The sequence below is a fragment of the Mytilus edulis genome, chromosome 1 (assembly GCF_963676685.1).
Source record: "Mytilus edulis chromosome 1, xbMytEdul2.2, whole genome shotgun sequence".
In the NCBI taxonomy this organism is placed as follows: Eukaryota; Metazoa; Mollusca; class Bivalvia; order Mytilida; family Mytilidae; genus Mytilus; species Mytilus edulis.
The window spans coordinates 18,492,195-18,509,075 of record NC_092344.1 but is presented as its reverse complement, the minus strand read 5'-3'; the positions used below and the strand labels follow the sequence as shown (position 1 = coordinate 18,509,075).

Here is a 16,881-nt window from a genome sequence, read left to right as displayed (position 1 = left end):
CAGATAAATCATGTCAGACGGACATTTACTCCTTACAATCTTTATATCATTTATACCAAATCTATTACACATAACGATGATTATAATGCTTTTCGTATATGGGGAACGGACGTTATCACGAAACCTTAACGTTTTGTCACTGAACCATGGAAATAAGGTCAAAGATATGAGATCATATGCCAGACAAAACTCTCAAACTAGAAGACGACTGTAAAAATTCTGCGACACACCGACGTGAAAGCGAATGTGAAAAATGAAATCAGGTGAAAATCCCCTAAAACACTTAGTAAAACATGTTTAAAAAAAAAAACAGTGCGTGAAAAATTTACATTCCCGATAAAAAGAAAGAAAATGTGAAACTTGTTTTCCTTAAATCATGTAAAATAATAAAAGTAATGATGGCGATAAGCTACTGAGTTACTTACACGAAATCATGTAACGGAAATTCATTTTGTGAACAATGATTTCTTGATAAAATAAAAACAGGTTTGGTAACATAGAACGTATAGCTAACACAAAGGACCATGTGGTCGAATGTACTTTACGTTCATGAATTACAATCGGTTGCTCTCCAAAAGCGTGCGAAGCCAAATCCCAAATATAGACATCGATTTGCATATAAATGACAATAAGTCAATGGAGTCGTTGTTGTGACGCTATTTCAAGAAACTACTAGGTACATCCAAGGGAATTAAGCTCAAGTCTTCCAGAAAAAACAACGATTGTTGGTAACTCAACTGCATGCCAAGGAGAAATTGACCATATCAGTGATTTCATCTTTAATCAGTCTGTGTTGATCAGGGTACATAGACACCAAAAGGTAAGTTGACCACTTTAGTTTAGTCGGTTGTGTACTATACTTAGAGAATTTGACTCTATGATGCATCATTGGTATCCATTATATTAGCTGTTATGGCTCATGCGAATAGACAATTTTAACTACTCATTTTATAGAGACAATTTTTATTATACGGAACTTATTAATTCAGGTACAAATTACAATACATTTTGAACGAACTTTTTTTTTATGAATTTCGACTTATAGTTGAATGTTTGTTGAATGTTGTCAATTTCTTAGAAAAGTGTACTTTCTAAATGTGAATCAAGCAATTTCTACAGGATGATTTTTTGTTCATTGCCACATCGTCCATCAGTAGCCTGTAGTTTTTTCTCTCTCCCAAGTGCTGTCAATACGTATTACCCTCTCGTCAAAACCTGGACAAGTTGACCTGAACTTTAACATTCAGAGTAGATTTGTGATACAGTAAATGTAAAGTATATCTGTATCTCTGGTCATGTCAAAAAGGCGTGCCTGTAAAAAAATATTCCACGACTTCAGGACTAAAAAATTTGTATAAAATTGTAGCTATTGTACGACAAAATTGTACACTATATCAGAATATTTTTGTATATAACTACAAAAGCTGGGTATGACTTGACCTTTACTCTTTGGTGAATTTGAGCATATATGGCAAACAAAAACAAAAAAAAATGAATAAAGCAAAAAATAGTAAAAAGGGAAATGATGATCAGACAATATATGCTATATAGAGACAGAGAATTCGGTCTAGGAGTACCCGTTTTGCAATACAAGAAAATATGGTTTCTCTTGTATGAAGGTTTATTCTCCACGATCAAAAAACTTAACTGGGTAAAAAAAATACTATGACTGAGGCAAAACGAACAAAATGTGCAACCCCGAAAATATTTACAGCAATTAAATTATAACCACACTGAGATTCTACTGAAATTATTTGATGGTTGAAAGTTGCACAGTTTATACTAACTTAAATTGTAATTTTGATAATTTTAGTGGTCAAATTGCTCAATTAAGATTTAGTCTTGATTAATAAACGTCAATGCAACAGCCGATCCCCAATATCTTTAGGAAATTTGTATCATAAATCAGTACAAAACGTCTTCTTTTTATCATTTTCTAAAGATCAGCATTTGATCTGATACAACCAGAACCATGTCTATACTATAAGTAAACGCATCAATAACTTGGCGACCTTAAAAAGTCATTAGCTTGCAAGTGATAATTCCACCTGATTGAAACCGTATTCTTGTGACCTTTAATTGAACACTTTGCTGGAGATGGCGTTACACATGTAAAAATGTCTACATTTAAAGTGAAACATAGACGAATCATTACATGTTAATGCGATCCACAAAAGAAAAAAACTATGTTAAGCATACTATTTTAACCTACATTATGAATTAAAACAGACCCAGAAAAATTCAATTGCACGTGGTCGCTATCTATTTATATTTATAGAGTTTATGTTTATATCGGAATATATGATCATCGGTGGTCTTCGGAGGTTATCTCAATGATTAACTAGATGAATGATAAACAAAAATAATCACGAAATGCTGATACATATTATCGAGTCTATGTATTATTCATTTCAGACTTTTTGTAATTTAGATATACCGTGATATACGTTTTTGTATGATGAGAATTTAAGTAAAATTGGTAAACATGAATTTGATAGCTAATGCCTATTGAACATATATTACCCAAAATCATTTAAAAGACAAAAAGCACCAATATACTACCAAAGACAAAAACTGACAACGTTCCTGAATTGGGACAACCGCATGAAAATGTAACAATGAATTATTTTTTTTTAGTTTCACTATGGCGCGCGGAATCAGGGTCATAAATATCGATTTTAGTATATCCTAAAATGATTTCAGTATATACTAAATTACATTTTAGCATACCCTAAATTGATTTTAGGATATCCTAAAATGATTTTAGCATATACTAAAATCATTTTAGGGTATCCTAAAGTCAATTCAGTATATACTTAAATGATTTTAGGATAACATTCAGCTTATACAGAAATATATAGGCGCGGAATCAAGGTCATAATAAAATAACGATTTTAGTATACACTTAATTGATTTTAGTATATCCTTAATTCAATTTACTAATAGATTTGTTCACCAATGAAAATATCGCTTTCTGGACGAGTTGCAAAGTTACAAAATTGCAAATACGAAAATCGAACCAACTGAAAATACATGTTACATATTTGATTTTTTTGCTATCAGTTGAAATTCGCTGGTTACTGTGGTGGTCTGCAATTGAACGAAGAGTTGAGTGCAGTCATACAGACACAGGAAGGCAACTGCCACATCCTTTTCCTTAACTTCTAGTTAATTCACTCAATAATATCCATATTCCTGTTTTGACAGATTGTTTTCAATGTATAGCTGACCGTTCATGTCTTCAATACTCATAACTCGTTACTTATACCAATTTACTAATAACTGGAGTTCCTTGTGTATTTTTTCTAACTTTTATCTTTCTTCATAGCCATGTCTGTTGACGACAGTTCGGAGGCGTCATCCTCAGATGATACATGTTCTCCAACATTTAGAAGGAGAAGAAAGTGCTATAAACCAACTAGAAGTGCATCAAAAACAGACCCATCATTCAAAGGCGCAACAGTTTCTATGATGACCCACGTGAAAGATGGAGACAGTCACCTATTCATATCAGCACACTTCAGGTAGTTACAGTATAATAAATAGCGTAAGTCGAACCTCTGCCCTGCATCACCATCGATATGACTCTTTGTTGAACATTAAATTGTTTGCTTCTCCTCTAAATATATAGAATTTAGGAGCACGGACAAGCACTTTAGACTTTAGTTTGGAACAATTGTGTCTTCCTGTAATGCCTTTGAACCTCGAAAATTTTGAATATGGAAAATTATGGTGGCCGGATGCGGCCATTTCTATGGTGGCCAGATGCGGCCATTTCGCGTTTTCGCGTTTTCGTGTTTTCTTCCTTCACTTTGCAAACGCGAAATTGGGAAATCGGAAAATCGAGAAATCGAGAAATAGGAAAATCGGGAAATCGAGAAATCGAGAAAGCAAAAACGCGAAAACATGAAAGCGAAAAAGCGAAAGCGCGAAATGAATTTCTCGATTTTGCGTTTTTGCTTTCTCGATTTCCCGATTTCCCGATTTATCGATTTCCCGATTTCTCAATTTCTCGATTTCCCGATTTTGCGTTGGAAAAGTGAGAGGAGAAAACGCGAAAACACGAAAAGGGGAAATGACCGCATCATTCATTTGCGTTTTTGCGTTTTCGCTTTCATGTTTTCTCGTTTTTGCTTTCTCGATTTCTCTATTTCCATTCGCGTTTTCGCTTTCGTGTTTTCTCGTTTTTGCTTTCTCGATTTCCCGATTTCTTGTTTTCGCTTTCGTGTTTTCTCGTTTTTGCTTTCTCGATTTCTCGATTTCCCGATTTCTCGATTTCTCGATTTCCCGATTTCTCGATTTCTAAATTTTCCTATTTCTCGATTTACCTATTTCTAGATTTCCCGATTTCTCGATTTCGCTTTCTCGATTTCTCGATTTTCCGATTTCGCGTTGAAAAAGTGAGAGGAGAAAACGAGAAAACACGAAACGGCGAAATGGCCGCATCCGGCCACCATAGAAAATAGCATTGTTCGGTGGGTAGCTTTTACAGCTTACCAGTTATGATTTTGGGAAGTATGAAAATCAATAAATTTTTATCTCATATCCAAATACATAGAGTCGTATTTGATAATTTTTAATAGTCAAATATCACAAATCTCAATGTTGGACGTGTATCGTCAGTTCGTCAATGTAGACCCCAAGACGGTGACGTTTGACATCTGTAAATTCGTCACGTAGCAACTTTCTAGTATCATTTCTAAATTTTACATGACTAAGATTGTGAATAAAACAATATCAAAAGTGCATTTATTTTTTATTTTATAGTAATGTGAATTATTTGCTGAATAAAAGAAACCATGAATGTGGAGAATCTTTCTATGGATTGTATGGCTCTTTGAGTGAAGATGAAGATTTACCAGAATCACAGGAAACAGCTAATTATTACATCCCTTGTTCGTGTAGGTTATTCTTTAATACCACGACCTATAATATCAGTATTTTTCAACAGAATTTTGTCTTTAGACTCAAACAGTATTACTAGTTATCATCGCTGAAATGCACAAGCCAATCCAGATAATTCTTTTTTACTGTAAATGATTGCATAATCCTTTATGACATTAGGAAACTGCAGCCAAAAAACGGCTGTGACGCTCGAATAAAAGAAATGACCAATTTAAGTTCAAAGTTAAAGAGCATTGATAACCCAAAATTCCGATAGTTTTGCCAAATATATAGCTTAGGTGATCTCTTCCTAGGGTAGAAAATACTTGGGGTTTCGAAAAATTATAAGTTTTATCAACAGTTAATTTATGATTATGACCATATCAATGAGTTATCATTGTCAACACGAAAGTGCTGACTACTGGGCTAGTGGTACCCTCGGGAAAACAACCTCAACCGGCAGTGGCATCGCCCTAGTCTTTATATATATCACAGACATGGTCGCCGATCTTCCTAGCTGCAAATTCATTTCATTTTTTTTTTATAGGATTGCTACAGGGAACAAAATATGATCTTGTGAAATAAGTGGAAAAAAGATCGACATAATATAGCATTAAAATAATATTCCGAGAGGTAGCTTCCGTCTGATATTTAAAGAAATATGACGTATAAAAAAAATATATAATAGAGCTTTCTACACGTAAAAATATCGGAGTTATCTCGGGTTTCACTTTTCTCAAGATTTTTTTTTAGACTGTGGACAAAGAAAATAAGATTTATTGATTGGCCTATAACGCCACTTTCAGCCTTATACCATATTTCTTGACGGTAAGTTTTAATTGGTGGAGGAAGTCGGATTGCCTAGAGATAAACACCGACCTTTGGCTGAAAAACTGACCATTCTTGTCAATTAAGATCGGAGTCGAGCGCACCTGCCACATACGTGGTTCGAAAGCACAACCGAGGACCAAAGACACAACATGAGAAAATATCTCCTTTATATATGTTGAGGATTTATAAATTCCCCCGTAAATGTAAGCAATATTACATGCCAACATAGGGCCTTCAACAATAAAGAAAAACACGAACCCTATAGTTTGAAAAGGCCACAAAAATGACGAAATGTAAAAAAATACCAATAAAAAACGACCGACTTGACTTATAAACAAAACAAGAAACCAGATAATATGTTTAACCCGCCACAACCTGTATGAGGTGCCTCTACCAAGTCTAAATATGATATACTGCGACCAACGACAACCACTGAATTACAGGCTCTCCTGACTTGGTAGAAGCTCTGCATACAGATTGTGGCGGGGTTAACATATTATTCTTATCATTAGTAGCCTTTAGTTATGAGCATTGTCTGCATGTAGTCAATGATTATCATTTCCGAGACTAATTTTTACAACTGAAACTGTAATCTGATTTGCATGTGTACATAACCAAGAATTCATGTTTTGAAACCAAAACAAGTGTGAAATCTGGCTCATGAATACCTGCTTCCTGCTTAGTGGTTGAAAAAACCCTGAGTTAATATAGAATAGAATATATTAACGGGGGAGAAACTTAGTCAGACAGTATTGCTTCTTGGTAGTCTTCGTTGACATAAATAATGGACTCGTCCAATATTGTCAGAAATGGTAAATAGCGATACATATTATATATATATATATATATATATTGCTGTATTTTTTTTTTTAATAAAAAACGTTACTTCCACTATTACTACCTCTAAACTGACTGAAGTTACTTTTGCTGAAGATCTGTTCCATAATTATCTTGTTTTCTATTTGATTACAGCCAAAATGTGTGCCTCCTGTTCCACAAGAAGAACACCATTATGGCGAGATGCTGAGGATGGTACTCCATTGTGTAATGCATGTGGTATAAGGTATAATTCTATTTCTGGAAGTTGATTAATTTTTAAATATGATATTTACACACCTTTCATATCTTGTGAGAATTTGTTAGCATTTCAAAGCATTTGCAATTATCTATCAATCAACGAATTTTGTTTTGCAAGATGTTTATTATATAAGTGTGGACACAGATCAGTGTGGATATTATGTTTGGATTTTAGCAGTGTTTTTTGACAATTAGAGTTCCCTGTTTTTATGCATCATTTATGGGTATTATGTTTTTCGGGCTGTGCGTCTGTTCGTTCGTTCGTACGTTCTTTCGTTCGTCCGTCCGTCTGTCTGTCCCACTTCAGGTTAAATTTTTTGGTCAAGGTAGTTTTTGCTGAAGTTGAAGTCCAATCAACTGTAAACTTAGTACACATGTTCCCTATGATATGATCTTTCTGATTTCTAATGCCAAATTAGAGTTTTGACACCAATTTCACGGTCCACTGAATATAGGGAATGATAGTGCGAGTGGGACATCCATGTACTTTGAACACATTCTTATTTCCCATGACAAACAGTTCTATATAACTTGCACATTGACAGTCAACCTGTACCAAACACTAAAAATAAGCAGAATCGTTTATTTAATAGTTTTTTTTGAATTTTCAATGTTGTCATGATGAAAACACGAAATTGTATGGATTACCAAATAACTCTGAAAGCGGAAACGAAAAATTTAAATAAAACTATGAACATGCATGGAATGCAATAATGGATCCATGTTTTATATGCGCGAAATATGAATGTCTACTTTAAAATTAACTGTCATGTATCTCATATTTGTCCTTTCTTTTTTTCTGTTGCTTCTTTGGGTGATGAAGACATCATCATCGTTAACGTTTTTTTTTCATAAGTAAACTCAATCAAGATTTTATTATTTGTCCTATAAATTGAGACTGTGGGGAGAACAATTTGAGAAATATTGCCGAAAACATATACTTTGTCGTTTTTCTGTAGGTTCAAGAAATATCGTATGAGATGTGGCCACTGTTGGCATATTCCCAAGAAGGATGTCAAGACTTATCCTAATTGTCCTGTATGTGGATCAGTCCTACGAATAACTGTTGGTCGTCGGTCAACGTGGTGAAAATACAGTTTTATAGCATGAGAGAATATTAGCTAGATTGAGAGTGTAATCAAGTGTGACGTTTTTTAAATGCAGCATCAGTAAAATTATAACAAATAGTCTTAAAAAATACCAGGTTTTATGTTGTGATGTAAAAAAACATTTTGACTTTAGCTGTTTATATTTTTTTTACGATAGGACCATCTTAAGTTTATAAGATATTTTAGATTTGTTTTTATTGTTTTTACAAAATATTGTAAATACATATTGGTTATTTTTTTCGATTCACGCAAAATTGCAAACAATTATTCATGCCTATTGATAGTTAATGTTTAACATCTTATGGTATAAAATACCTTCCGGCTTTTTAGACATTGCCCAAAATAATGGCGTTTGTTGTTTTGCTACTTCAAGTACGAGTTTGTGTTCCACTTAGTAGCATGATCAGATTATCTACCAAAAAAATATCGTGAAATAAGATTAAAATCTCCCTCTTTGTAATATTCTCTCATGTGCACATTTAAAAGAGGAGGTATGATAAGAATCCCTTTCAAGGTCCCAGACCCTGAAACTGCAAATGAATTGTTACAAATATTAAGCTGTGAAATTCTTGGCATAATATGATTTAATTTCACTATGCTAAAGTTTCACTGTGGTGAAATAGAAATATCAGAGTTTCCATATTTGACCTAAAATGGTCGTTTTTACATATACTGTGGAAACAAATTACTTGAGCACAGTCATTTTTGTAAAGAAATATTATCCACATTAACGTCTTATGTATAGTTACCTTGAAATAAAGAACAAAGACTGTGGCTAACGCTAAAATGCATTATAAAAGATCTCAAAACGAAGTAAATATAGTTAGACTTTTTGCTGTTTTGCCATTAAATGCAAGGTTTGAATTCTGTATTCAAGACAAAAACAAAATGAATACTGTCATGGCTTCTTACAACAGATCAAATGTCTTATGAACATCTGAAGAATGTCATTTGATTTATTTAAAGCTTAAATTTTTAATGTCAAGAGGGACATGACATTGACCGTATCGGTTCCACCTTATCATACCTCCCCCTTTCGGGGATTTAACTAAATAAGTCCTCAACCCTTTAGTTTGTTCTAGCATAACTTTTTTTTTAGTTTTTATTATTTTTGAACTATGTTAATTTTTGTTTTCTAGAAACACAGATAGTGTTTTTACATTCTTATTTTGTTGAACCATTCATGTGATACCCAAAATACTCTTTATTGTTTATTTTTTAGTTCTAATAATTGTGTTTGTTTTTAAAGACATATCCCCCCGTGGATATAATAATTATCACATGTATGGAAATTTATAAAATTGTTTTGTTCTTAATATTTAAACACAGGTAGTGTTTTCAATGTTTGGTTAACTTTTTTGATATACTCTGGATTCACATGTTTATGGGAGCCAGATATGACTTCCATTTATTTCTCGACTTCTGCTTAGGCTAACTTTTCTAGTGATTGCCTAACTAATGCGTGTTGACATTGTGTAGTGTAATGTTAACAATATCATACCTATTCATGATTTTTTTACAAGGACAGAAACTGTCCCTATCATGTACCAATGAGAATGATTCACATTGGACGAAAATCACTTCGAACAGTACATCGTGTTGTATTGACTTTGCTTATATTTTGACATTCCACTTTAAACACCCACAAATGATAAGAATCGTATCGTAATTGATGTTGTATTATGGAAACGCCAGATTGCTTTAATGTCCCTGCCAAATAAAACCTTTTTTTCTGAGTACTAAATATGTTATTTTTCTAACAATGCATATTACTAAATTGTATGCGGCTTAGATGCAATATATTTGCTGAAAAAACAAGTAGTTCAAAAATATGTTGAACACGACCACAAACTGATTTTTTTGGCATTATAATAGTGCAATTCCTCAAATGCATGTGATCTACAAAAGTGATATCTAAAATAATGAATTTGATATTTCAGAGAATCTATGAAAAATATATTTATTGTTATTTTTGTAAATTTTATGTATATAGAGTTATTTTTGATAATAAATTTATTAGTTAATACAGTGTTATTATTTAACAATTTGAAGAAAAAATAATCTTCTTATTTATTGTCTTTATCGGCAGCATTGTATCTCATGTATAGCTGAGTGATTGGAATGGTGTCACCATAACTTGGTAAGGTTACCTAAACGTCAATGAAATCCGCCCAGAGGCATGGGAAAGGACATTTGCGCCGATTTTGAAAATTTTCATTCTTTCATTTGCGCCGATTTCATTTTTTCATTTGCGCCGATTTTATTTTTTCTCCTAATTGGATTTACAGGTAAGTTACAGGTAATTTAATACTTTTACATGGGCTGAGCACAGAGTGAGAGTATAAAGACAAATTAAGCATCATTGGTAAATGGCTATCCCATTTTTTCGGGTTACCATTCCTTCCCCCCAAATGAAATCAATGACTGCTTCGCGTTTAACAATATGTCTGACGCTCCTTCTGATGACAAATGTCTTACATTCTTAGCCTACAGACTAAGTACATATATATGCAAACTGTAACGCTATCCACCTCATTTCTGAGCAGCTGCACCCCAACTTTTATGTTTTCACAGATTTTATCAAGAAAATTGAGGCCGTAACGTATGTTAAAATGCGAGTTAGAGTACGTAAGGCAGACAAAGAAAAGATGGACCCCAATTAGCGACAATTGTAGGAATATATTAGATGTGTTGCCTATACACCCTCGACAAGAACAGATTTAAGATTTGAATGTATTCCGTTTTAATGGATTTGAATCCTTCATTTTAGCATTAACAGAGTGCTTTTATCTTAGGTTTTTACTTCTTGATTTTAAAGTATGTAAATATATAGCTTTTATATTGATTTATCTTGCTCTAAACCCTACCTCCACCTCCCCGTAGTGAGCAGAGGACAACAGTTATATACATGTTATGATTGACAATTCATAACATTAGTACAACTGGCTTACGGAAGAGGTTGATAAATGGTAAATGAAAGAGGGACGAAATATTCCAGAGTGACAGTCAAACTCAATAATCGACAAAAAACTGACAACGCCATGGCTAAAAATGAAAAGGACAAACAGACAAACAATTATAGTACACATAACACAACATAGAAAACTAAAGAATAAACAACTATAACATGACTGGGATAGAGAGTTGTCTCATTGGCACTCATATCACATCTTCTTATATCTTTTCACCTGTAATTTACCTGTAAAAAAATCGGCGCAAATGAAAAAAAAAATCGGCGCAAATGAAAGAAAAAATCGGCGCAAATGTAATGCAGATCGGCGCAAATGCAAAACGCCGCCGAGAGCAAATAATTCGAACGGTTACCCTGAGTATTCAGTTTTTACGTCTTTTGCTATTGTTGTCTGTGTAGAAAATTTCTTTTTAATTAAAGAGAGGGAGTGAAAAAAAAAATGATAGTTTGATGGATTACGATAAGAAATTATGAATAATTTTTATTCTATCTTGAACAATTTTCGAACTTGAAGCCAGTATATAGCATAATCTTTTAAAAACAGTCTGAATTCTTAAATTTAAAGATTAGTGCCTCTTTTTATGTTTGTAGAGTGTTATCATACTCTCTGCACGTTAAAGAACTATTACAGCGGATTCCATTAAGTGTGTAGCCAAAGGTAATGTCTGGTTAGCTTGCTTGTTAGATGAATCGTGAATTCATTGTAAGGTTAGGTAATCTATCTGTCTGTTGGACTATGCTACTTCGAAAGGAGGGTAGTATACCTGACCTAATAATGACTTCACGGTTCAGCTAACAAGCAAGCTTAAACCAAAGATAATACCTTTCGCTACACACTCGATGGAATCCGCTGTAATTGTGATTACTCTTTTATAGGACCGTATAGAACATCCCCGTTTAGGTGGTATTCCACAAAGAAACACCTGCCCCTATTCAACATACATATTCTAGTGGCGGCCTAAAGGGCAGCAGTAGTAATTCAATTATAATAGTTTTGAATTCCTGGACATATGGTATATCATTAACTTTTAGATATTTGAAATAGCTCTCGTTGCAACAAATGAAATTGAGAATGGAAATGGGAATGTAACAAACAGACACCAAGCCGACCAAAGGACAGAGAACTGCCAAAGGCCACCAATGGGGTTTCAACAAAGCGAGAAAATCACGCACCCGGAGGCGGGCTTCAGTTAGCCCCTAAACAAAAATTGTACCAGTTCAATGAAAATGGACGTGACAATCAACTCCAAAACATAGCATATGTGTGCTGATATGGCGTAAAGCAAACACCGATCAATCAATCAATCATCGTACATAGACTGAACATTGGTTGGAGGTATGTGGGGACTATTTTTTTCACCGTTTTCCAAGTGTTTTCTATAAAAAGCTGATGCAAAAATAAACTCGCTGATGCGAATATTGGTTTGGCTAATAATGGCCTTGCTGACAAATTGAAAAATCTTCCGTTTTCGTGTCACACAGGAAGCTTTTTCAACCTTTGAATTTGATAAATGAAAACCCAATTCGTCTACCACACATACATTTTGCACTGTAATATACTCGGAAGAAGGCTGCATGTTTATTTGCTATATACTCAGAAGGTTGCCTGTTCTTTTTGTACTCCGCATGTATGCCCGTCATGTCCACTTTTTGCATAGTGTAAAAGAAGATGCCATAACTGGAAAAAGAAAATGATAATAAAAGGACAGCGTCATGTATAAGTTTGAGCTATTTGTCACTGAACATAAGCAACAACAAAAAAATCAGGGGTGTTCACGATATTGACTACCCATTACGATCTGACACAGAATATAACTTCTACAGGGTCTTACAGATATTGATTACCCATTACATATCACAAAGAACATAGTTATAACAAGGGTGTTTAAGGATTATGTACCCTTGTCATGATTCAATGCTAAACATATGGAAATTTTATAGAAAATCCTCAGCCTTTATCCTTGTACTCTCATATTTGGCAATTTGAGGACTTATAGATATAGGATTATTGCATGCAGTGCTATCATTGATTTCCCTAAAAAAAGTTTATTAATATAGTTATTGGCTAAAACAAATAAAAATATGGACCAAATCAAGTACACCTCGACTTTAGTGACTCAGCACGAGGTATTTTGGAATTTACAGGTTGGTTAGAACTTTTTGTAAAAAATAAACACTAACACATCATAGAAAAGCAAGTGAGTAATCTTTGTTTCAAATTTTATAAAAAAACTTCTCTTTATTAAATGCTGTCGATTTTCTATAAAAATCTTGGTTTGTTTGCCACAAAGTACTCTTTTTCTATTAAATGCAATAAAACAGTAAACAATAATGCTTTGCATCAAGTTTGGTACATATACAAAACGGCCTATCTCTATTATTCCTTATACCTGTAGTTTAGTACAAAAATGGCTACAGAAGGGGTCATAAACATTAAGACATTGACTACATAGGGAAATTTCACTCATCAATTTCATGTGAATATAAATTCATGTAAATCTCACGTGAAATTCACTCCAAACAAGCTTATACTTGAAACTCATGGAATATTAGTTCATGTGAGTATGTACCAATGGAAATCTTATACAGAACATATTAATATAGGAATAGTCAAGATAAATACTACCTATGATGATCTCGCATTGAGAATGTCTCTTAAAGGGTATATGTTCAAGATATTGACTACCAATGAAGATCTAACATAGAAAATTATTATAACAGGGTTGTTCAAGAAATTGACTACGGTATCCATGCCAACCTCATATATGGTACATGTTCAAGATTTTGACTACAAATGAAGATCTTACACAGAACATTACTACTACAGGGGTGTTCAAGATATTGACTCATAATGAAGATCTTAGAACTGAAGGTTTAAAATATTGATTATCAATGACGATCTCACACAGAACAGAATGTTTTAGATATATCCATGACGATCTCACACAGAACAGGGTGATTGAAATATTGACTATCCATGACGATCTCACACAGAACAGGGTGATTGAAATATTGACTATCCATGACGATCTCACACAGAACAGGGTGATTGAGATATTGACTATCCATGACGATCTCACACAGAACAGGGTGATTGAAATATTGACTATCCATGACGATCTCACACAGAACAGGGTGATTGAAATATTGACTATCCATGACGATCTCACACAGAACAGGGTGATTGAGATATTGACTATCCATGACGATCTCACACAGAACAGGGTGATTGAGATATTGACTATCCATGACGATCTCACACAGAACAGGGTGATTGAAATATTGACTATCCATGACGATCTCACACAGAACAGGGTGATTGAAATATTGACTATCCATGACGATCTCACACATAACAGGGTATTCGATATATTGACTACCCATGATTATCACACACATAACAGGGGGTTTAAGATATTGACTATCCATGATTATCCCACACAGAACAGGGGGTTTAAAATATTGACTATCCATGATTATCCCACACAGAACAGGGGGTTTAAGATATTGACTATCCATGATTATCCCACACAGAACAGGGGGTTTAAGATATTGACTATCCATGATTATCCCACACAGAACAGGGGGTTTAAGATATTGACTATCCATGACGATCTCACACAGAACAGGGTGTTTCAGATATTGACTATCCATACCAAACTCGCACAGAATAGTGTGTTTAAGATAGTTACTACTTATGACGATTTGACACATAACAGGATGTTTGAGATCCTAACTACTTCTGACAATATTGCAGACAACAGGCAGTTTAAGATATTGACTTCTCACAACGACCTTACACAGAACAGGATAATCAAGAAATTGACTTTTCATTATAAGTTTACACACAACAGGGAGTTTAAGATATTGACTACCCATGACAATCTCACACAGAACAACATATTCAAGAATTTGACTTTTCATATCTCACACAGAACAGGTGGTTTGAGATATCGACTATCCATGACGATATCATACAGAACAGGGTGTTTAAGATATTGACTACTTATGACGATCTCAAACACAACAGGGAGTTTAAGATATTGACTACTCATGACAATTTCACACAGAACAGGGTTTTTCAAATCATGGCTAACAGTGACGATTTCACACAGAACAGGGGTTTTAAGATATTGACTACTCATGGCAATCTCACACAATTCATGATGTTTGAGATACTGACTACTCATGACGACCGCAGACCAACTAGGGTGGTTGAGTAATTGGCTACTCGTGACGTTCTCACACAGAAATATTGAGATATTGAATACTCATCACGATCTCACATAGATCAGGTGTTTAAGATATTTACTATCCATGATGATCTTACACAATACAGGTGTTCAAGATATTGACTATTGATGATATCACACAATACAGGGTTTTTAAGAAATTGACTACTCATGACGATCTCACACATAACAGGGGGTTCAAGTTATTGACTACTCTTAGTGATCTCACACAGAACAGGATGTTCAAGATATTGACTATCCATGAAGATCTCAAGTAGAACAGGGTGTTTAGGATATTGACTATCCATGTTGATCTTACATAATACTAGGGGTTTAAGATATTGACTATTTATGACGATCTCACACAGAACAGGATGTTCAAGATATTGACTATCCATGAAGATCTCACACAGAACAGGGTGATTGAAATATTGACTATCCATGACGATCTCACACAGAACAGGGTGATTGAGATATTGACTATCCATGACGATCTCACACAGAACAGGGTGATTGAAATATTGACTATCCATGACGATCTCACACAGAACAGGGTGATTGAAATATTGACTATCCATGACGATCTCACACAGAACAGGGTGATTGAGATATTGACTATCCATGACGATCTCACACAGAACAGGGTGATTGAGATATTGACTATCCATGACGATCTCACACAGAACAGGGTGATTGAAATATTGACTATCCATGACGATCTCACACATAACAGGGTATTCGATATATTGACTACCCATGATTATCACACACATAACAGGGGGTTTAAGATATTGACTATCCATGATTATCCCACACAGAACAGGGGGTTTAAAATATTGACTATCCATGATTATCCCACACAGAACAGGGGGTTTAAGATATTGACTATCCATGATTATCCCACACAGAACAGGGGGTTTAAGATATTGACTATCCATGATTATCCCACACAGAACAGGGGGTTTAAGATATTGACTATCCATGACGATCTCACACAGAACAGGGTGTTTCAGATATTGACTATCCATACCAAACTCGCACAGAATAGTGTGTTTAAGATAGTTACTACTTATGACGATTTGACACATAACAGGATGTTTGAGATCCTAACTACTTCTGACAATATTGCAGACAACAGGCAGTTTAAGATATTGACTTCTCACAACGACCTTACACAGAACAGGATAATCAAGAAATTGACTTTTCATTATAAGTTTACACACAACAGGGAGTTTAAGATATTGACTACCCATGACAATCTCACACAGAACAACATATTCAAGAATTTGACTTTTCATATCTCACACAGAACAGGTGGTTTGAGATATCGACTATCCATGACGATATCATACAGAACAGGGTGTTTAAGATATTGACTACTTATGACGATCTCAAACACAACAGGGAGTTTAAGATATTGACTACTCATGACAATTTCACACAGAACAGGGTTTTTCAAATCATGGCTAACAGTGACGATTTCACACAGAACAGGGGTTTTAAGATATTGACTACTCATGGCAATCTCACACAATTCATGATGTTTGAGATACTGACTACTCATGACGACCGCAGACCAACTAGGGTGGTTGAGTAATTGGCTACTCGTGACGTTCTCACACAGAAATATTGAGATATTGAATACTCATCACGATCTCACATAGATCAGGTGTTTAAGATATTTACTATCCATGATGATCTTACACAATACAGGTGTTCAAGATATTGACTATTGATGATATCACACAATACAGGGTTTTTAAGAAATTGACTACTC

At 34.3% G+C, this 16,881-nt stretch overlaps 2 protein-coding genes across 3 annotated transcripts; both read left to right on the top strand.

Annotated features, from left to right (window-relative positions):
* Positions 1 to 511: 511 nt before the first annotated feature.
* On the top strand, positions 512 to 9,925 carry LOC139525599 (GATA-type zinc finger protein 1-like). Of its 2 annotated transcripts, XM_071321106.1 has the most exons (6): positions 512 to 820; positions 3,064 to 3,136; positions 3,329 to 3,524; positions 4,768 to 4,901; positions 6,688 to 6,778; positions 7,752 to 9,925. In XM_071321106.1, the coding sequence occupies exons 3-6, from the start codon at positions 3,331 to 3,333 to the stop codon at positions 7,879 to 7,881; spliced, it is 549 nt and encodes a 182-aa protein (XP_071177207.1). In that variant the 5' UTR covers positions 512 to 820; positions 3,064 to 3,136; positions 3,329 to 3,330; the 3' UTR covers positions 7,882 to 9,925. The 2 variants fall into 2 exon arrangements, with proteins under 2 accessions (XP_071177207.1, XP_071177202.1); XM_071321101.1 differs by lacking the exon at positions 3,064 to 3,136.
* A 3,839-nt stretch (positions 9,926 to 13,764) lies between these two features.
* On the top strand, positions 13,765 to 14,874 carry LOC139517493 (uncharacterized). Its single transcript, XM_071309052.1, has one exon. It carries the CDS (start codon positions 13,765 to 13,767, stop codon positions 14,872 to 14,874), a length of 1,110 nt encoding a protein of 369 aa, XP_071165153.1.
* The last annotated feature ends 2,007 nt before the right edge of the window (positions 14,875 to 16,881 follow it).